We start from the raw sequence: 23,660 nt of genomic DNA on the forward strand, positions 1-23,660 counted from the left end.
AACGCTTCTTAAACTATCTGCAGTGAAGGACCAGTTTTTTAAAAATTATTATTTCAAATCCATCATGAGCCAATGCTTTTGTAAATACAATAAAAAGTAAATAGTAGAATAACAAAATGAAAAAAACAATGACAAATGATAAACTCAATTATTCTATGATTAAATTTCGCAGGCATGAAATGACTCTATCAAATTGCTCAAAAGGTTACTGAGGGTTACTGACTGTTCTCTCACCATGACAGGTACGACAAAAGCTCCCGGGCTCAGGCCAGCACACAGGCCACACCAGGAGCAGCGCTCCTTCAAAGCCTTTGCTTCTTTTTTTTTTGAGGAAGCTTAGCCCTGAGCTATCACCAATCCTCCTCTTTTTGCTGAGGAAAACTGGCCCTGAGCTAACATCCATGCCCATCTTCCTCCACTTTATATGTGGGATGCCTACCACAGCGTGGCTTTTGCCAAGTGGTGCCATGTCCGCACCTGGGATCTGAACCGGTGAACCCCAGGCTGCAGACAAGCGGAACGTGCGAACTTAACCGCTGCGCCTCTGGGCCGGCCCCAAAGCCTTTGCTTCTTTTTGAAGGAACAAGCACATGTGAGGAGTCCGGCATTTCTCCTGCATGGAGGAATCAGCCGAATCCACGAGGTCTCAGGACTGCAGGTGCTGCTGTCCCTACCCTGCGTAGGAGGCTGCCCTACAGGACACACAGAAGCAACAGGCGGAGGGAGGAACTGTCACGGGATGTCACACAGGAGGGAACTGGAGATGGCATTTGAAGTCACTGTATTTGTACTTATGACTTTTTCTCTTTACAAAAGGCCACTCCGACTCTGCAAGAAGAAGTAGAAACACATACTGTGGCGCATGGAAAAGATGAGAAGAAAGACGAAGCATGTGTCTTAAAAACTGTCGCCTCTAATGTTTGTTTTTTTACTCCCAATGTGCCTTGAATTTAAGTCTCATATACTGTTCGTGGAAAAGTAATTGTGGATGACTATCCATAGTCCTTGCGGGCAGAAGAAATGTCAAATTTTATAAACTGCAAGTTGCTTTAGACCAGGTCTGAGTCTTATAGAATTTTCTGCACTCTCCACAAAGCCTGGCAGGTGCCTTGCACGTAGCATACATTCAACAAATTTGGGTAGAGTAAATACATTGCTATAAGGATTAGCACTCTCTCTAAGTATAATATGCAAGTGTCAACAGGACATTTACTGTGGGCTGACGTCCCTGAGGCTGCCCTCAAGACCTGGAGGCATTTACACTGTTACTGTAATTATTTGAGGCTTTTATTCTGTATGGATTATAGCAATTTCACATTCTATAAGAATTGTATAAATTGGTGCCCAACCAATTTGTCCAATTAATCGGATTTTTTTCTCTAAACATACTCATTATTAAACTAAACTCCCCCTTTATTATTTCAACTAATATTAGAGAACAATTATTCTAAGAACTAGTAGTACAAAAGGGGCTCCCTGGAGACTTGGGGATATGAAAGAATTCCAAGGAAACCATTCAAGAAGCGCTGGATTTACATACGGGGAAGGCAGAGACGAAAGCATGCCCGGTCTCCCGCCTCAGCTCTCACAGTGTGCTACGTGGACCACCGGCATCAGAAGCTCCTTCTTAAAATGCAGATTTCTGGGCCCAGCCACAGGCTTCATCAGAATCCCCGGGGGCGGGGTGCTAGCACGGGCACTTTTCCGAGCACCCCAGATGATGAGCTGCACACGGAATCTGAGAACACTCGTCCGCCTTCTCACGAGCAGGTTATCAAACGCTACTTGCTTCCCATCCCAGGTACACCCTGTGTTCTACACACAAACATCTTTTTATAACCATAAAGACAGTTTAAAGAAAGCATTAACATTCTAGTCTTCCACATAATTCTTCCAATTCTCCTGTCTACCAGCATTTAGCCCACAACAATGAAAAATTTTTTTAGAGAAAAGGGTAAAACAGGCATTTTTAAAGTTTAAGCTATCAAATAAAATGCTTCTCTCTCTCAGCTCTGAGAAACATCTCTATACCCGTTGGGACTTCTGTCTGCAAAGATGCCAAAAACAGATCCATTTGATCGGTTGGAACAGTATCCATAGGGTGTTCTTGTGATTCGAGGGAAGCTGGGGAGCACAGTGGTTAGCGAGCAGGTTCTCTAGTCACACTCTCCCCTGCTTGCTGGCTGTGGCGGCTCAGACTCCTTCCTTACCTTCTCTGAGATCACGGTTCCTAAATTAGGATTGGGAACAGTGTCAATCTCAAAGGGTGGCTCAGAGGTTAAAATGGAATAAAGCACAGCAAGCACTTAGCATACTGCCCAGCACAGAGTCAGGGCTCAATAAGTGTTCATAGTGACAAAACATATATGGAGACAACACCCTCAATTCTGTACCCTAAAGACAGGACACAATCATTTTCACTTTTCTAACCAAAAGACGGCCTCTAGAACAGGGAAGTGAAAAGTTCAGCCATTTGCCTCTGGTGCCACTCAGCTCATTACAGAAGAAAAGGCGTGTGTGAAGGCCAGCTGCCTTTGGACACAGGCCACAGCGGGCTATGCGCCTGGTTGTCTGTCCTAAACACTACGTCCTAGAAGCCACACTTCGTACCCCTTCAAGGTCCCCAAAGCACACTTAACAGTGCCTTCCACTGAGTGGCTTTCAGTAAACGTGTGTTCAACTCTCCAGGCGTGTATGCCTTTAATTCCTTTTCCCTACAGCTACTCTTTTCCAAGAAAGAAAAACACAAAAGCTGCAAGAATAAGCTAAGTAGGAGAACGATCCGAAATAATTCACAACACTTCAGAAAATTCCTCCTGGCAGCCCTGAATCTTGCTCATCTTTGTTAGCCAGCATTACAAAACATGTTTCCCTCATATTTTGGTAAGAGACTATCTTCATTTCTTCACAGCCGTGGGAGTAGCTGGAGAAAGAGGAGGATGAGTGAAGCCCTAAGGGGGTCAATAAGGAGACAGTGCTGTTTGGTCCAATTATTTGTTTGGCTGTTTCCTCCCTGGGAATTCCACACGTCGGGTGGAGAGGGGAGGAGGATGCAAGATTGGGCCTAGCGGGGCCCACAACACAGCCTGGTGAGTACCAAACAAGTCTTGAAGGTTTATCTCTGCAACCCAACCTATGCTGAACGATTTTCAAGGGATGCGACCATGTCTTGATCTACGTTCTTGTCTGTGGAGGAGCTTTTACAAAGTCAGGCGTGGGTGGATGTTTAATCAATATTATGATCTGATACTCCTATTGCTATAACAGGCTCAGGAAATGAACTTCGCAATGAATATTATTTTTCCAGGCACAGAAATCTGAACATAAATTTTGCCTGCATGGAAAGAAGGCTCAGAAATTTTGACTTGTACTGATATCTGTGTTGCAATGCAATTTTGAAAGTCGTCCTGATTTTGCGGGTTCTGGTGGCTTAACTGGCTTCTTTTGCCACACTCCCATAAGCAAGCTTCAAGTCAGTTTATCTTCCCTTTCCCCAGCTATTATGGGGGGGAGGGGTGCGGAGGGGGTGGGCATAAAGCAATGGCAATATATTGAAGTCAACAGAAGAAGGAAATCTGAATTTAGGACTTTCACAGCACAGCAATGTGCTTGGAGTTAAGACGCCCACAGTCAGTTCTAACAACAGTTACAGAGACTCCAATTTTCACAAGAAAGTTTCAACTTGCCGTGACAGATATTAACAGGAAGACATACTCTTATGCTGGCTTATATATGACTCTGATTGTTTACAACTCAGGATTGGTTTGCTTTTAATTCCCTCCTAGCAAGAGACACCTGCAAGGGATTTTTTCCCCCAGCAAACCTGCAGAGGGAGCTGGTTTCTTAGAGAAGCAACAAATGCCTTTCTCAGGTACAAAGGTTCATCCATCAGTGGGTTAACTGAATTCAAACACACTAAAGCTATGTAAAGAAGGTGGGCTGGTGGTGGATGGAAAATGGAAGTTTTGAGGATTGAGGCCTTTGCAGCCAGTTGAGCTACACAGGTGGCGAACGCTTGGAAGAAGTCACATGGTACTGAAATCTCTGGTTTTGTGTCTTTCTGTCCACCAGCCGACATGCTTCCCAAGGGCAGAGGAATTATTTGTCTTCTAGCTCCACCGGCAAGCACAGTGCCTTGCATATAGGAAGTGCTTAGTAAATGTTATTTTGAACTAAAAAGACGTGCTTCTTGTTAAAAGAGGAAACAAACCCATATTTTTCAAAATATACTTAAAATAAATTTACCGGGGGCCAGCCTGGTGGCATAGTGGTTAAGTTCACATACTCTGCTTCAGCAGCCCAGGGTTCACACATTTGGATCCTGGGCACGGACCTACACACTGCTCATCAAGCCATGCTGTGGCAGCACCTCACATACAAAACAGAGGAAGACTGGCATGGATGTTAGCTCAGGGACAATCTTCCTCAAGAAAAAGAAGAAGATTGGCAACCGATGTTAGTTTAGGGCCAATCTTCCTCACGAACCAAAAAAAAAAAGTTAAAAAAAAGAAAAAGAAGAAAAATAAATTTACTGAAGATCAAGTGGTCTTAAAAGACCAGGAAATAACCCTCTGTGAAGGAGCTATTCTCATGAAGCTGGTGGTACAAACTCAAACAGCCCACTGCACCTGCTTTCTCAGGCAGAATAGTAATGAAATGTGGGACCATGCAAAGATTCCGAATTCCCCAAGGTCTGATCCTGGCAGCTGGGAATCATTGCCTCCCTCATTCCATTTGGGCTGTTCAAAAAGAGAATACAACCAAACTCTTACAAAAACCACTCAAATCACACAGTACAGAAGGAAGGTTATGAGCACTAACCTAACTGTCATCTACCAAGTATACTGTGAAATTTCCAGATAGCTGCCAAAGGGGAAACGCCAATGTTGATGACAGCCATCGACACCTGCGACATCGGTGTACGCATTCTTAGCAACATCTCTTGCTCCTGGGTGTACCCGGAGAACAGCACCTTCTCCAATAGCAGAGGAGAAGCTTCGCTTGGTAAAATCAGCTACAAAGGTGAGTCATCCAATGTCAAGTGCCACCGAGTAGTAGCCCTGGATGGTGGGCATCCTCTCTGACCGGGCTCCAAGGCTCCACTAGGGTTCCCTGCCACTCCCTGCCCCACACTGGTCTTCTCATCTCTTACACTTTCCCTGAACCAGCTGATCCATTTGCCATGGTTTCAATAACCATCCTCTCTGTTCTAAGCTCTAGACCTGTATAAATAATGACAGATAACCTATTAGTCATCTTCACCTAAATTTCCAGCATTCAAAATAAATTATGTCTTGAGCACCTACAATGTACCAGGCTTGGGACACACCAGGGAACAAAACACAGATCCCCGCCCTCATGGAGCTACACTCCAGTGACAGGTCTGCCACACTGGGCACGTTCAAGCAGGACTGATGGGCTCCCCACCCTGCTCCCCTGCCTCTGCCTTCTTAGTCAACGGTGTCGCCATTCACCCTCTGGCTCCCTTTCCACCTCATCCTCACAAGGTTCCAACTCTGTCAGGTTCACACCTAGCTCTGCTGTGACCACTTCCCCCTGCTCAGAGGACACCCAGCCCTCTGCCGTCTACTCAGCCTCTACTATGAGACTTACCTCCCCCTAAATCCTGTGTTCCAGCTACATCCAACTGAACCCGCCATTCGTAGACTTTCAAGCCTCTTGTCCTCTAGCATGTTTATCGTCCTGCCTCAGCCCTCCCTCCTTCTCCTGTCCTGGTAAGTCCCTACCCATCCTCTAAGGACCAGCTCAATGACATCTCTTCTTGGCAGCCTTCCTCTATTCAAGGAGATAGTTACTTGCTGCTTCCTTTAATTCAGTTACGAGACTGCATTAATTTACTTCCCTGGTGGCCTCCCCCTCCAGACTGAGAACTCGCTGAAGTCAAGGATCACATTGTCCATCTTGGAATAGCCCAGTCACCCCCCCCATCACCAAGCCTGGCATGGAGGAGTGCTCAAATAAACAGCCATTCAATTTTGGTAACCCTCTTATGTGAGAAGTAAAAGCCTTTTGCTCACCAGTGAGAATCCCTAATTCAGCAAAAAGCATTTTTCTCTTTCTAGGGACTGGAGGTGCTAGATTAAATAAGATAATCACTCACTTCACTTCTGGAAGCAACAGCCCGGTGCAGGGGGGTCAGCCACATGTTGTCCTTGGCGTTTACACGAGCTCCTGGAACCAAACAGCACAGGTTAGAGACACAATGCAGTCGGCATTGCTGGGGGGAGGGGGGGTGGTCCACTGATCTTAAGTCAAATGTTCTATCTCGTGCTCTCATTTGCCTGGTACAAGTACCACATTTTGTTTTGTTTTGTTTTCTTTGCCTCAGACAGGAGGACACACCCAGTACAGCAGAAGGAGCAAGATCTGGGGTCACAAGAATTGGGCAAAGTCCAGATGAGAGATGCAGTGTCTCATTGGGTAGGAGATACAGTTGTAAGAAGGCTGAAATTCTCCAGGACTATGGAAATGTAGGTGCTGAAGAATGAAGAACTTTCAGGTGTGCACGTATGTGTGTGTGTGTGTGTGTATGTTCCCAAATATAATATATATTCCTGAACATAAAATAGATAATCGTATATATTATTTTATTTTTAGTCATTAAGTATATTTATCACACAGGGCACACGATGCCCTTCATGGCAAACTATAAGGGATGAGCAGCTTTCCAACAAATACATATCAAAGGCCAGTTGGATTTCAAACAAATATTGTAAAGTTGAGTTCTGACAAGGTTTGATCTGGGCTGAGGGGATCAGCAGAAATCTGTTTTATCCAAGAATCCCAATGACTTCTCCGGGACTAGTGAGCTATTTTAGCAGCAAGAAGCCAACCTCCATGAACTTTAGGGCAGACACGACATGAAGCGTCTGCAGGTTGCTCACAGCTCCCTCACACTACGGGGTGGTCAGACAGGCTCCCACGCCAGCCAGAACCAGCTCACTTTCAGGGATGCGCCTCATGCTCGACTCTCTGGGAGCCATATCACCATCTGGGAGCAGAAGCTCTGTATGAGAGGGCTCACAGAAGGTTGAGCATGCCCTCCTTCCATGACACCCTCACAATTCTCCAAGAGCGCGAGCCCACTGCGTCTGCAGCTGAACCGCTAAAACACCCAATATGAGCTTCCCTTTTTGGGGGGTTCAGGGTTTTGATCAGTCTTCTGATCAGAGACGGAAAGCTTTATAAAAGGGCTACAAAAGAGGAGGAGGAGAAAATATGTATGCTATCTTCGTAGATACAAGAAGAGGAGCCTATTTTAGCCTTAGGACAACAAGGAAGGCAGCTCATAAGGAAGAATAGTGGAGGGATGAATGAAAGAAACTAGAAAGTGATGCAGAGGAGGGGAGGTGCCCAGGAGGTGCCTCTGGGACAGAGGCCAAGAAAGCGAGTCAAGTGGAAGCAGAGGCTGACTAATGCCTGCGAGGCAGAGGCCAGCTGACAGCTAAAAAACAGAAACCTTGTAAAAAAAAAAAAAAAAAACAAAAAGGGCAGCAGGAGACTTTTGTGGGCAAAAGGGAGCTAGAAACTTAGTTTAAGGCACCAGCTAAAGGAAATAACAAACCATAGAACTTGGATAATATCTCCTCTTTAACTGAAGAGTAAATACCATCAACAATATTAATTACAGAAAACAAGAACGTAATAATCCCTAAAACAAAGAGGATGTCTTCCCTCCCCCCATTCTGATTTCATTGGTTTGCGATGGAGCCAGGCACAAGTATTTTCAAAAGATCCCCAGGACCCAAGGCTATTGTAACATCTAACATTGTAACTTGTCAATGTTGAGAGCCACTGATAAATTGTTGCCTAGTTTATCAAACTTAAAATTATTTGAATCCTAACGCTACCAACTCCATCCAGGCAGCTTACCTGAGAAGGTTCAAGCCCCTCACATCAATAAGGATCAAATAAAATCAGTTTGGGCATGTTAAGAATCAGAATCTCTATCCCGTAGCAGGAAGCCCTGGGCGAAATGCTCCAAAGTGAAATCAACGAGGTCTTGGAAGCCCAGCGAGACTCATGGGCAGAAGACCCAGATTTGAGTTCTCATTTCAGCACCTACTGGCCATGACCAAGAGCCACTAATCTGTACAATGAGGCTAACAAAAACAACAATAATAATACTTCTCTGCCCACTTCACTGGGTGGTTGGGGCAATCAAGTGAACGTGAAGGTGCTTTGTAAATTGCAAAGCTCTAGAGAAATATGAGCTGTTCTTACTTCTGAATCCCCTCTAATGGCTCATTCACCTCTGAATCTACAACTCAGATTTTTAAGGAAGTGAGAGGCATAGTCCTTGCCCTTCAAAAGAGGGCAAGTCAAATGCAGAGATTTAAGAACACAAAGCCCCAGCCTTGGAGAGTGCACGAACAGGTATCTTTCCAAGAGCGAGAGAGACTCAATTGAGGGCTGGAGAAAAATGGGGAGGAGGAAACCCAGTGTAATTAAGAACAGAAGAAACTGTCAATTTTAAAACAAAATTTCCACTACCAGAAACAAATTTTAGATTTCCTTCCCAAGTCTCAGTTCCAAGAGAATGCCAGATGACTGTCACAAAGCCGAACTTTTTTGTTCAGAAACAAATAGCATTTATCCCCTCAGGCCCATGTATTTCCTCTTCCAACATTCTAGAAGCTATTCAACCCATCTAAAATTATCCATTTTTTTGTGAGGCCTTTACCTGGGTCAAAAAACATGTATATTTTGCCACATTGTGTTTATACCTGCATGTCAGAAGACAGACCTTTTACTCTCTCCAGTAAGGCAAATGCACATTGGATATTTATTTCTAGGCTGTTTCTTTGGCGTTCTTGTCACCAACATCACCCAGCTCTCACACAGTCCTGGAGGACTGGCTTCAGTCTCATTCCCTACTGGTAGGCATGGCTGTTTCCAGGCAGCCCTTCAGATTTCCCCGTCCACTTTTAAGGGACTTCCATGTCAGGATGTCAATCAGTCTTCTGAGATGGAGAACGTATGGCCACAAGTCCCTGTGTGCCTGAGTTTGAATTTTCACCTGCTGTCACCCCTTCCTCCAGTATACCTGTAGGAAGGCAGGCCACACGTGTCTGACTTGATACCTGCTATGGGTAGCATGTCAGCTCTGACTCAGAGCCTCTAACTCAGTGTTGGAATTATGGAAATATGGAAATATAATGTGAGCCAAGTACGTAATTTTATTTTAGGTTTTCTTGGTAACATTGGTTTATAACATGATATAAATTTCAGGTGTACATCATTATATTTCAACTTCTGTGTTGGCTACATGGTGTTCACCACCCAAAGTCTAACTGACATCGTCACTGTACACAAGTGCCCTTTCACTCCTTTCGCCCCGCCCCTTCCCTTCTGGTAACCAGCATTCTATTCTCTGTATCTATGTGTTTATTTGTTGTTGTTGCTTTTTATCTTCCACACATGAATGAAGTCATATGATATTTGGCTTTTGCTGTCTGACATTTCACTTAGCATAATTTTGCAATTATATATGTAAGGTAATTATGTAATTTTAAATTTTCTAGTAGCCACACTAAAAAGGGTATAAAACACAGGGAAAATTAATTGTAGTAATATATTTTATTCAACTCAATATATCCAAAATATTATCATGTAATCGAGTTTTAAAAATTAATAGACTTATTTTATATTCCTCTCCTTTTTTTCCTTTTAGGTGAGGAAGATTGGCCCTGGCTAACATCTGTTGCCAATCTTCCTCTTTTTGCTTGAGGAAGAGTGTCACTGAGCTAACATCTATGCCAATCTTCCTCTACTTTGTATGTGGGACACCACCATAACATGGCTTGATGAACAGAGTGTAGGTCTGTGCCCGGAATCCGAACCAGTGAACCCCAGGCCACCACAGTGGAGCATGTGAACTTAACCACTAGGTCACTGGGCCAGCCCTATGTTCTTTTTTCATAATAAAGCTTTGATTGTGTACACTGACTTTAAAATCTAACCCTTGTGTTAAATTGATTTCAGTCCCCTGAGATGAGAATAAAACTTCTATTCTCCTAAATGAATTATGAAATCTCCAATCAGTTGTGAAGAAATAAGAATTTTTATCCCCTTCACTCATTTCTCCCAACCCCCTACTCTCTGCTCTAGCAAACACCAATCTGTTCTCAATATCTGTGAGCTTGGCTGAGCACATTTTTTATTTTGGGGTTTTTTTTTTTAGATTCCACATGTAAGAGAGATCTTACAGTATTTGTCTTTCTCTGTCTGACTTATTTCACTTAACATAATGCCCTTGAGGTCCATCCATGTTGTCACAAACAGTAAGATTTCATTCTTTTTTATGGATGAATAATATTCCATTGTATACATACCACAGTTTCTTTGTCCATTCATCCATCAATGGACACTTGGATTGTTTCCATATCAGAGCTATTGTAAATAACGCTGCAATGAATATGGGGGTGTATATATCTTTTCCAGTTAGCATTGTTGTTTTCTTTGGATAAATACCCAGAAGTGGAACTGCTGGATCACATGGTAGTTCTATTTTTAATTTTTTGAGAAACCTCCTTACTGTTTTCCATAGTGGCTGCACCAATTTACATTCCCACCAACAGTGCACAAGGGTTCCCTTTTCTCCACATCCTCGCCAACCCTCATTATCTCTTGTCTTTTTGATAACAGCCATTCTAACAGGTGTGAGGTGATATCTCATGGTGGTTTTGATTTGCATTTTCCTGATGATTAGTGATGTTGAACACTTTCTCATGTACCTGTTGGCCATCTGTCTGTTTTCTTTGAAAAATGTCTATTCAGATCTTCTGTCAATTTTTCAGTCAGATTGTTTGGTTTTTTGTTATTGAGTTGTATGAGTTCTTTATATATTTTGGATACTAACCTCTTATCAGATACATGATCTGCAAGTATTTTCTCCCATTCAGTAGGTTGCCTTTTCATTTTCTTGATGGTTTCCTTTGCTGTGAAGAACCTTTTTAGTTTGATATAATCCCACTTGTTTATTTTTGCTTTTGTTGCTTTTGCTTTCAGTGTCAGATTCAAAAAGATCATGGCCAAGACTGATGTCAAGGAGCTTACCACCTAAGTTTTCTTCTGGGAATTTTATGGTTTCAAGTCTTACGTTCAAGTCTTCAATCCATTTTGAGTTAATTTTTGTGAATGGTGTAAGACCGTGGTCCAGTTTCATTCTTTTGTGTGTGGCTGTCTGGTTTTCCCAGCACCACTTATTGAGGGACTGTCCTTTCTCCATTGTATATTCTTGGGTCCTTTGTTGTAAATTAATTGACCATATATGCATGGGTTCATTTATGGGTTCTCCATTGATCTGCGTATCTGTTTTTATGCCAATACCATACTGTTTTAGTTACTGTAGTTTTGTAACACAGTAGTTTGTAATCAGGGAGCATGATGCCTCCAGCTTTGTTCTTCTTTCTCAAGAATACTTTGTGCATTTTATACTTACAATGCACCTCCATTCAAACTGGCCACACTTCAAGTGCTCAATAGCCACAGCTGGTTAGTTGCTACCATATTAGACAGTGCAGATCTAAATGCTAAGTGGCAGAGCCCATATTTTATTATTTATAGTCTTTAACAGAGTAAATTTTGCATTGCCTATAATAAACTTAAAAAGCTAATGCAAGAGGGAAAAACCCAAATGGCAAGACACATATGAAAAGATGCTTCTCCTCAAAATTCATTAGGGAGAGTCAAATAAAAGCAACATTAATGCACCATTTCACGCCTATCAAACTGGTGAAAATTATAAGGTGTGACAATGCCAAGAGTGAGCAAGGGCATGGAGCAACAGGAAGATTTACATAGAGCTGTGGGAATGTGAACTGGTACAACCCCCTTTGGCGAACATTTGTTGCTACCTAGCAACATTGATGATGTGTCTGCCCTACCACCCAGCAATTCCACCCCAATCATACACCCTAGAGAAACTCACACATGTGCAGGAAGGTTCACTGCAGCACATTTGTAACAGCAAGAAACTGGACTCAAATGTTGATCAAGAGGAAAGGGGATAAATACTTGTGGTATATTTGTACGACGGAATGCTACACTGTCATGGAAATGAACAGACTGAAGATCTGTATATAAACAGATACACTTCAAAAATATAACACTGAATGAACAAATGAAATTGAAGACTAGTAACTGTGGCATAATATCAGTTTTATACGGTTTTCAAATTTACAAAAACAATTCTACATATTGTTTATAGATGCACAGACATGAGATAAAACTAATGAATATGGCTAAAGAAAACAGATATCAAGTCCAGACAGAGATGCCTCTAGGGAGGGAGGGTGGGGAAAAGGATGAAGTAAGTATGCCTAATGGGCTGCAAAACTGTGTCCTCAAAGTTTTATTTCCTTTAAAGAAAGATGTAAAACAAATATGGAAAATGCTAAGATTTCTTGAAGCTTGGTGTGAAGGGTATTAATTATATTATTCTCCATTCTTTTCTGTTAGTTTGAAATATTTTCTAATAAAATATTTTTAAGAAAGCTAGTGCATTTGAAGTTTACGTTTCTTAATAAAACTGGGAAGTGGGGAATAAGTTGCTTTTTCTTACACAATTTATTCTTGTTAGTGGAGTGGCCCTTCTCCTTGATAGAAAAATGACACTTCCATCTTTTCCATATAAAGTGGCCCAACCATACAGTCTCTCCCAGGATTTTCCTAAGGCTCACCCCAGGGGAGTAAGAATGGGAGCGAGACTCCTATTGGATTTGTAGTTGATCTCAGTTGTACAGAACACTTTGAAAAGAAATTTTCAAGTTAACGATGTGTTACTCACTGGTCTTGTTATTTTTTTCTCATGCTCTCCCCTCTCCAGAAACACTATCAGTGACCCCACAGTTAGCGTCCCCAGCTGCAGAACAGTGTCAAGGTAAGCACACCCAGGAAAGGCAGGACCACCGAGGTCCATGCCCACCCAGAGGTGGGAGAACTCTAAGATCTTAGGGAATCTTCTGCTGTCTCTCCAAATGCCATTTTGTTATGACCACACTTTGAATCTAAGTATCTCACCCCAGGAGCTCTCTTACCAGCCAGACCACCAGGACAGTGACGAGGGTAGAGTGCATGTGTGACGTACATGCCCACAGCTGTGTCTACCCACTTTTGCCACCACAAGTCCAAATCTTACCTTCAGCCTTGCTCTCTCTCTTCTCCCTCCCCCATTTCTTCTTGCTTTCTCTCTCTCTCATATACACAACTCATTTCTGTATTTGTGCGTGTGTGCGTGAGAATGCCCTATAACTTGTTTCTAAAGGAAATAACTATGGATGAATGTTAACACTAATGTTCAAGGATGTTTTATGAAAGGTTAGTCATAAAAGTAAAAAGCAGAAACAACTTTGGTATTAGACAAAGAAGAGTTGGTTAAATAAATTACTGTATAGCCATACAACAAGGCTGTGATGCTTTATAAGAATGCTTATAACGTGGAGAGATGTTCACAAACTATTGTTATGTGAAAAAAGCAAGTAATAAAACATTATATATGGAATGAGCCCATTTTTGTAAAAACATTGAACAGTCAAGAAGGATATACCACAAAAGCCCTGAGATCACTTCCTGGCACACGGTAAGCACTATGTAATTGCTTGCTAACTATTAACAGGCAGAGTTAGGGACAAACGGATAGAGACTAGGGGGCACCTGCCATTAGCACAGGTCTAAGCCCAGGGCAGACCTCAGTTAATAGTTGCCAAGTGAAGGATGCTTTCTGACTAAAAGAGAGATCCAGCAATGTCTCCGCAACTGAACTGGCTTGACCTGGAGCTATGAATATGTGCCTATCACAATGAACAGGAGCAGACTATTTTATTTCATGTTTTGATCATATGAGCAATACATGAACGCATTCTTCTTTAAAAAAATGGATCGTTACAGATTTAGGTAAAGTCCCCTTGAGTATCATCCCCAATGCTGGCCTCTGCCCACTCTCTGAAGAAAACCACTGCTCTGAGTTTGGTACATAAGCTTCCAGTTTCTTTGATGCCTTCAGATGCAAATACATGTGTCCCTAGAAAATCGGGGTAATTAAGCTGAGTGGTCAGTATAATATCTTTTTGTACATTTAAAATATTACAAACCATGTTTAAAAATTTATAGCATTGTTTCATAAGTATGTTTTTACATAAATTGTATCATATTGTAATAACATTGAATCTCCTTGTTTCACTCAACTATATATTTTGTATATCTATCCACATTGATACTTAGAGAATGAGCCCATTCCTTTTCATTGACACACGTATTCCAACATATAAATACATTCCATTTTTTAGACATTCTCTCTATTGACGGATATTTCAACTGTTTCCAGTATTTCATTATTCAAACACTGCTGCTATGCACATCCATAAAATGACTCCTTATGCAAATGTGCAGGTATTTGTCTAGGATAGACAATTAGAAATGGACTTGCTGTGTCATAGGTCATGCACACTTTTGCTTTTGATACTCTCAAGCCTCCAAAGTGTGCCAATTTACACACTCACAGTGTATAAGATTGCTCAATTTCCCCATCCTCATCAACACTTGATATTATCAGTCATTTAAAATACTGCAAGTCTGATTGGAAGAAAATGGTATCACGATTTTGTGTTTTCTTGTTTCCCAGTGAGGTGGGCATCTTCTAATAAGCTCGTTTAGTGGCCATTTGTAATTCATTCTCTGAGAACTGCTTGTTCATATTCTTTGCCGTTTCCCCTATTTTCCTATTACTGTTTTTTGTTATAATTTACAATTATATATTTATATCATGTTGTTATTACATTATTACTTATATATTCTGAAAATTTTCAGTCTTACATGGATCCAAATGTGGCTTTTAGTATTAAAATTCTTTCACGGAGAAAAATGACTCTGAGCTTGCTGAGCATCACGAAGCAACACACCCGGCCCGTAACAAACAACATCAGCGTTGTTTCTGGGCAGCTTCACAGTCACTTGAGGAATTGAAAGATAATGAGAAACCTAGGAAGTAGCTTCTCTCGGTCACTGTGTAGGACCTCCCTCCCTCCACTCTGCCTCCTCCAGAAGGTTGAACAGGCAGCTGCCAGGAAAGCCTCCTCTCGCCAAACAACAAAATGATTATAACAAAAGCAGAGTTATCTGAGCAGGGACTGAGCAGCATTTCATCCGTGTCATCCCGTGCCACTGGCTTCCTCATCCTCTTCCTCAGAACGCGCCGAGAGTCTTGTTTACATGTCAGAGGAAGACATCAGCTGGTTTGGAGTTGAATATTTATAACTGATTTTTCTAAAGGAAGCTTCATGTTATTTACCTGCCTGTCAGGCGCCACTGTGCACTGAAGGACACAGAGTCTGCATGTCTAATGATTTAAAGGCAAATGCTTTTACCCAAGGACATTTTAAAGCTTAAACATAAAAAAAAAGCACTAGGCTATCTGAATCTTCAAAAACAAAGACCCAACTAAAAGTTATCAGGCACAAACTCTAATTTCAAATTAAGCACATTCTTCCTCTTATCCCTATTACTACTTGATTTTATTTTCATAGGGATCAGGAGTAAAGGGAACTCTGAGCATCTTTTCCAGAGGCAATATTTCCATTCTCTTAGCCCTGTCATGTAGGAAGACGTAGAACAAAGAAAGGTAGACAAAGTGACTGAACATTCTTACAGGCCAGAGAGAATAATTGATTCCTGAGGCTGGTTTATCCAAAGTGTGGCTTTTAATTGTAGAAAGAAACAAATGTGAAAGAAAGAGCATATGAAATATGATTATAATATAATGAGACCAGATTGCTATTGGTTTTTTTTTTTTAACAAACAGACCGAATCTTATTACAGCCTAGGAGCACTGTCCTTCAAAGCAATGACCTTGGAAGAGTGTATGATAATTCCGTGTATGTGGCAATTGCTCAAAACATTTTTCAAACTCCCCTTGGAGTTGCCTTCAGGGCCAGTTTACACACCCACCAGAAATCGGCTCATTACTTTAAAATCACATCACATTGGGGGCCAAAATCAGCATTGCCTGATTTAATCACCCCTCTTTCACCAGACCAAAAAGAAATATCAAATCCAACTTCAAACGACAAATATTTGTCATGCATAAGAGAATCAAAAGAACCACCAGCCACTGGCTGTGGAGGCCATTTGCATGGGGAGTGGTAATTACATTTTGGAAAGTCGCAGGAAATAATTTTACAGGAATACCAGTTGTCTGGTGTTCTATGTTCTAATAAATTTATGATTTTTAATTGGTAGTTACAGCTCACAAACACTCCCAAGTTAGAGGGCGGGGACTTCCAGTCTGCGTCCTTCAGCCCAGACCCTCTAACCCCTGAGCATCCTCAGGCTTTCTCGACAGGGTATTGGTCCTGTGGCCATTTCTCTGTGTTCCCTGCTCCCTGTATCTCAACCCAAATCTCCTAACCCTTAGCCACTGAGTGGTGCACACTGATCTTGTTCATGCATCTCCAGGCAAATGATTTAGCAAGCTCTTGACCTTCTCTCTGCTTTGATCTTGACTCAGCCAGTTCCCAGACAGAAGCTAGAGGCAGGGGGAAAATAAAGCCAGAATTTGGACAGGAAGTTTTAAGAAGGGGAAATTTGTGAGGCCTGAATTCCTCCCCGTCTGCTCAGAGGCATTCAGAGTTCCGTCTGCCTGGCTAACAGGAGATAATGTCAGCAGGAATTTAGGGGGCTTGGGTTACACTATGCCCTGTAAGTTAACACAACGGACAACACAGCTGTAATGGACTAGTCCAGCAAGGCCAAATTATTTGTCCAAATGGGAATAATTAGCACCTCATTCATTATTAAATTGGAAAACAGTTTGGTTGGATTCTCTAAAGGGCCGGCCGCCAGAGTTAAGCTCAGATACGAAATCATCACACTGTTGCAATGATATTTCTTTAAGAATATAATATACAAATTGAATAAAAGACCTTTCAGGGGATTTAAAGCCATGCAAATTCTAAGAGTTTGCCTGAGCTTCCAGAATTGAGTAAAATTTCTAAACAACTTTCCCAATGCTCTCCCATGCCCTAACTCTTCCTAATTTGATGAGGGGAGGAAGAAAATTTCATAGCATGTGCCACCCAAAATTATACTAGACAAGCTAACAGCTCAGTAATTCCAAGACCAGCCAGGTGTACAGATGAAGACACACGGAACAGCTTCTCCTGGCTCCGCTGAATGAGTGCCATTTACCAGAGGTTGGTGGACTCCACGCCCACGTGAAGGGGATGTGAAACCAAGTTCCTCAAACAATCACCAGCCCCCAGATGCCTGAGGAAAACAGATGCATCAAGTTCATTGCTGCAGAATTAAAACCTTCCCTTTCAGATGTGGAAAAACACAAACAAAAAACAAAGTTGGGAGTCTAAGACAAAGTTTTGAACTTGCACATTCATGAACCAAACATTCCTCTGAGACTCTGAGATGTCTCTTAACACAACACTTGGATGGTGGTTATAGTTGGGACCATTAGGTGTCACACCACAAAATTCTTTATTGTACACCCCCAGTGATCCTGTCCACAATTTTTCATGGGCAAAATTTCTACTGCTGGGGCAACCGGCCAGGTGTGCGCTGGCCCTTAGCCATAGTCTGTGCCAGCACCAGACAATACATGTTTGTTTAAAACACAGCCCTGGAACGTCTTTAGAATTGTCAGAAGGAAGGACTGTACTCGAGAGTACAAGGGACGCCACACGAAATCTACCCTAAGCCCCATGCGATCGTCAGGACCACGGGGTGCACCAGTTTTACGGCACAGAACACTTGTTCCCTGGGAAAACTCACCTCGAGAACATGAACACAACAAAAATAAGGACAACGTGAATCTTCCTGCGTATCACGGCACAATCCTTGTTCCTTTTCCACAACGTTCTCCCCATCTGCCTGAATACAGCTATCAGCTCCTACCTTTGCTCAGCTTACTCTGGAATTCTAAGTTTCCCTTTACTACTGTAAACAAAGGCAAGCCTTCTGATAGGCGTTTTGTGCAGTTTGTATGCAGCAGCATTTCCTCCAGATGTGAATCTCCCCAAACAAAAAGGAGGAGGAAGAGGAGGAAAGCCAGTCAGTCTGCATTCAGTCTACACCGAGAGATGAGAGACGTGCATGGGCTCAGATTCATTCCCAGGATTTGTCTTGCAAACACTCCAGGAAGAAAGCGCATATTGGTTTTAGAAACCTGTTTGGTGAGATGTACCAAGCACACAGGTTTCCAAAATGAAAGCATTGGCATTTTTAAATCTGATGAAATATTTAAAATACACAGAGAAATAAAGAGAACAATATCACAAAGACCAGTGTACACACAAATCCAATTTAACACGTTTGTCATATTTGATTCCAATTTTTTAAAAATAAAATATTTCAGAGTTGTAGTTTCTTTTCTACCCTTCCCTGAAGACATCTGTCACTCAGTCTGCCTCCTCAGAGGTAACCACGATCCAGAAATTGACATTTCCTTTCCTTCCATGTTTTTACGCTTTGATTTCATAGTCACAGTCCTGTATCCATAAACAAAACATAGTAGTTTTGCAGTGCAATTTCAATATATGTAAATACACACATTTGTGTGTCTCCATGTAGACTTTAAGGAACCAGTTTTCGTTTGTTTTTTTTTTTCAATGAAAAAAATTAAAAGATATCCAAATGTACGAATTCACCTATAACACTGAGCTTGATTAGACAGTCAGGAATCACACTTTTAAAGCAATATAAAAGTTTTCCTGGAGAAGCCATTTTTCAATAAGAACAGCTTCTTGCACAGTCTTTTGTCTACTGTTAAAATCGCTGATCAGACAAACTTCCATGAGCACAATAAAGAAATTTTGTTTGGGTTCAGTGTAGCAGTCAGTCTGTTAAAGTGGTCATTTAAATTTTTATCTGCAGTTGGTTTTTAAGTACATCTGGTATTTACCTGACAGAATCAGGAGTTCAATGATCTCTGCATCTCCCAGAAACGCGGCCACGTGAAGCGGAGTTCGCTTCTCAGAATCCTGGAACAGCAAAGATAAACAAGTCAGTGAAAGCTGAGGGGCCTTTTGTAGACACAGTAAGATGTGTCACCTTCTCTGAGGTTAATGCCTATGGGAGAGACTGAAGGCCAAACACCCACTCAGGTGAGTTCCGGTTGGCCATTTCTCTGAGCATTTCCCACAGTCACATATACGAAAGATCCCATTTTCTCTGTCTGTGTGTCGTATTTGCCTCCCTGCTTCTTTTATTGAAGGCCAGCTCAGGTCAAGGATGGACTGTCATGCACTGGATGATGAAATTCAATTTATCTCAAACCTTCAGTATGGTTTAAAAAAATTCAAACCTTTCTATCTACTTTAACAGTATAGTTCAAAGCTTTCAATGATTTATTTTCTTTCTAAGGGAACATAGTGGAATTGTTCACAAGGACATTAAACATAAGTATAGTCATTTTCTCCTTTCTATCCCCATTAACTATTGCCTAGACCACTGCCCATTACGTAATACTTATTTTTTTTTAAGATTGGCACCTGAGCTAACATCTGTTGCCACTATTCTTTTTTTTTTTTTCCTCCTCCTTCTCCCAAATCCCTCCAGCACGTAGTTGTATATTCTAGTTGTGAGTGCCTCTGGTTGTGCCATGTGGGAGGCCGCCTCAGCATGGCCCAATGAGCGGTGCCATGCCCATGCCCAGGATCCCCACCTGTGAATCAGAGCATGCAAACTTAACCAGTCGGCCACGGGGCCAGGCCCTGCAAAACTTACTGAGTGCCTACTATATGCCAAGAACCAGATTCTGGGGACAGAGGGGTGACAGCAATGGGCCCAGGCCCTGCCTTCACAAACTTACATTCAAGTGGGGAGGCTGACAATAGTCACGTGAACCAATGACACAGGAGACCTTTACAGACGGTGATAAAGGCTATAACAAGTTTAACAAAGGGTCACGGGATCACGTGACTGGGGTGATGGGAGTAAGATTCCTTAGAGTGGTCGAGTAAGGCCTTTCTAAGGATGTTGACACTGAAGCTGAGAGCTGAGGTAGATATTACTATCTCTGTTTTATAGATGAGAAAACTGTGGCTCAAATAAACGAAGACATTTCCTCAAGACCCCACAGGTATATAACAGCATCAAGACTGGCCCTTTGCCTGTCAGACTCCAGTCTAAGTCTTGGCAAAGCACTTACCACATTGTGCTGAGCTGCACAATGGCATGCAGGGGGAAAAATATTGCTTCCCCATCTATAAATTGGAGATAATAATATCTACCTTAGAGAACTGAAAGGAGAACTCAAAATAATGTAAGTAAATGAAACCCTAGGCAGGCCTGAAGCTTGGCCCATGCATAGCAAGAGCTCTGTGCATAGCCATTGTTGTCATGAGCATGGACAGCTGTGTGATATCTTCCCTCCAAGAGTGAGAACCCACACAGGGTAAAGAACAGGTCTTACTCCCCGTTATCCCCATAGCAGCAGCAGACTAGGTGCTTAGCATAAACTGGCCAAACTGAGCTGGTCTATGCGCATAGTCTCTTCCACAAACTGCCATCGACTGCTCCACAGCAATGGGAAGCAAAACGCTGTCTTTGAGGTTTCTCCCAAAACTAGCACACATTTGAGTTTTGAGATTCGTGGATTCACCATTAGTTTTAACCATCATTCCTCTTATCACTTGATTATACAAGCCACATAACAACCTTTGATTAGCCCAAGGACATGATTATGTTTTCTGACAGTTCAGGCCCTCTGCTTTTTCTCAGTCTCTTTCAGAATATTGCTTTTAGGCATTTTATGACTCACTAACATCTAAAACAGATGGCAGGCAGGGGACATGACAGGAACTGATCTTCAAACCAGTCTATTTGTTAGGAGGTCTGGTAAATAGGTTTTATGAAAGGATGAACTAAATTTTAAGTGGATAAAAAGAGGGGTCTGAATTAGCTGGGAATTTATGTCGTCTACGTATGCTGCAGGTAATTACTGCAGACAAGTGGAAATAGGGCAGTCTTGTGACTAGTCCCTACAAAATAATGGTATCCCCTGGAGAGTTTAGTAAGATATAGAACCATGGTTAACCCTCTTATAGCCATATCACCCTTTCTGTGAAAATAAAGGCTCAGTATTTGAAAGCATGTTTGCTTATTTGAGAATCAAGTGTCAGTTTGTGCAATGAACTATACAAATAACTAAGACCGGACTTTCACCAATGTTTTCTGTTTCTGTTTCTTCTATTGACAGCTCTACAAGCACTTTCCATTTTAGCTTCATATTCCCTTTGAATCTCCTCTATACCTACTGAAAACTTTCCCTTGAATCTTGGGATAAAAGTTATATAATTATACGTTCTTCTGTGAATTGAACTGGTTCCAGGGTTTGGTTCAACAAATTAAACCTTACCTAAGTGATTTAAACAAGGACTAACCCCACCCAAATAATGACTTCATTTGACCTGAAGGGCAGTCAGAGCTCTGCTTGAGAACTTGGCCTCAAATGAAAAGCCAAGAAAACCCCAATGTATAAATCTGGTTGAGCCGTCATTATATAACTGGTTTTGCTGATTATGTGGCCCCTTTTATGATATGGCTTGTTCAAAGTGAAGTTTTTATAATATAAAATGTGCGTATGTGAGATCATCTTGTAAGTTCTCAATTGTAAATCCCAGTGTTTCTGTAAATATGCACTTAAGGTTTCCTGTATCTTCCAGAATGACTGTGCCAGTTGGTACTCTCCCTCAGGGACATGCCATGGACAGGCAACTGCAGAGAAGCTATGTCTTCAGCCGGGAGTCCTTTGGTTCTCCAAAGCAGCAGAACTACATAAACAACCTCATGTGCCATTAAGACCTTAACTAAAATAACAATGCATTTCCACTACTGACCAAGCGTGGCCAACACCCGCTCTCTAGCAAGGAACCTGAGTGATGCACAGGATCATGTGTTGAGGGGTGGATAACAGAGCCACAGTAATCACCATACTCAGGCAGGGAAATCAGCCAGGAGACTGCAGTTCATCGTCCGCCCAAGGAGAAGGCCGCTCTGCTTTGCCATAAGCTAGACAAACGGAGCAGGAGACAAAAAGGTAGAAGAAAAGGGGGAGGTTCCGGGGAAAAGAGAACACGAGTAATACTACTATTAAAAATATGTTCCAGGTGGGCGCCAGCCCCGTGGCCGAGTGGTTAAGTTCGCGCACTCTGATTTGGCGGCCCAGCGTTTCGACAGCTCGGATCCTGGGCGTGGACATGGCACCGCTTATCAGTCCATGCTGAGGTGGCATCCCACATAGCACAACTAGAAGGACCCACAACTAAAAAAAAAAAATATGGAACTATGTACCGGGGGAGAAGACGAAAAAAAAGAAAAAAGAAAGAAAAAAAAAACAATGGCAACAGCTGTTAGTGCAGGTGCCAATCTTTAAAAAACAAAAAACAGAAGAATTCTCTGGTGACCCATTTCCAATACGTGTTGATCTTACCGTACTGGCTTTTGAATTATTTTCTCCGCTTGAATCCGTGGGTGTGGTAAAGACCTGCATGACACTCATCAGCTGTTGGTCATCACAGAGTCCACTTGGGCAACAGATGGAAGTGAATGCAAACGGCCCAGAGCTCAGCCACTGTGCCCGAATGCTATTGTGGTCCTGGCCAGGTCCTGGATTCTAATTTGGATCCAGAAACTACGCTTAAGTAGACAGACGATATAGATTGTGCTCTGTGACTAACCTGGAAGTTTGGCCCAGCGCTTCCAATATTCCCAGATCAGCTGGAGCCAATAGGGCCTCCAGGCAGTCCTGGGCAAAATGTGTTTATTTCCCATTTCGGAAAAGATTTTTGTCTTGTCAGTTTAGACTTCCTGCTCAGGGCAGTTCAGAATTGGATGGGTTTCGGGGCAGTATTCACTAAGACATTTGTCTTACTGCATTTGGTCACTTTTGCAAATCATTTAACATGACAAATGTCATTACTTCCCACTTCCCCGTTACTGTTTTTGTTCTGATGTCCTGACTTTGGACACTGCTAAGTGGACTGTAAGTCTCTTTAGGGCGAGGACTGGGTGTTTGAAATTTTGTATTCCTAACGACTACTACAACGTCTGGGAAATGATAACTTCTCAATAAATGTCGATGTCTAGAAAATACGGCTGAATAAATGGTTATAAAACATATCCCTAAGTCACTGTACTTCTCTTATCTTTCTCCTCTCCTTGTTGACTCTCGTTTTCATCTCTGTTAGACCAAAGTCCTGGATGATTTCTAGCATCGTGCGTTCATACTGCTTCCTGTACCTCTTCCTTCGTAACTCTTCCCTCAATTTTTGTTCATTTTTTTAAAATAATGTTTTGTTTTTCCCTTGGGATTTGTCCTTCATGTTTAGATGATTTTAAACATTATTCATATTGCTATCTGATGCTTCCATTATCTCAAGTTCTTGCTGGTTGTCATGCCTGCTACGCTTGCTTATGGTGAATTGTTTCCACCTGGGTCCGGGACCTAGGCCTCCGCTCATATTCAGTGGAGGTTTAATCTGTGGCTGCCCTAAGTCCTTGAATCGAGGGCACATCTCTTCACATAGGTTTTGTTTCTTCTTGGCACCCTAGGGGTATCCTTGGCCTAGAAGGAATTTTTATGCTTATTTTTCAGCTTGAAATTTCCTGGACTATGCAGATGTTGTGAATTC

The 23,660-nt window shown here is 42.2% G+C and overlaps 1 protein-coding gene across 8 annotated transcripts in view; it reads right to left on the reverse strand.

The window, feature by feature from the left end:
• LOC124238283 (serine/threonine-protein phosphatase 6 regulatory ankyrin repeat subunit B) overlaps nucleotides 1-23,660 on the reverse strand; it is a 291,103-nt gene that overhangs the window by 126,795 nt on the left and 140,648 nt on the right. For 7 of the 8 annotated variants that reach the window (XM_046659052.1, XM_046659045.1, XM_046659051.1 and 4 more), the window contains exons 3-4: nucleotides 18,929-19,007; nucleotides 6,122-6,192 (exon numbers count right to left, since the gene is read on the reverse strand). In XM_046659052.1, the coding sequence (XP_046515008.1) occupies nucleotides 6,122-6,192; nucleotides 18,929-19,007 (150 nt within the window). Of the gene's footprint in view, nucleotides 1-1,540; nucleotides 1,774-6,121; nucleotides 6,193-18,928; nucleotides 19,008-23,660 lie in introns of those variants that run through there. The other variant, XM_046659053.1, reaches the window with a different exon arrangement.

This window comes from Equus quagga, chromosome 4 (assembly GCF_021613505.1).
Source record: "Equus quagga isolate Etosha38 chromosome 4, UCLA_HA_Equagga_1.0, whole genome shotgun sequence".
NCBI lineage: Eukaryota > Metazoa > Chordata > Mammalia > Perissodactyla > Equidae > Equus > Equus quagga.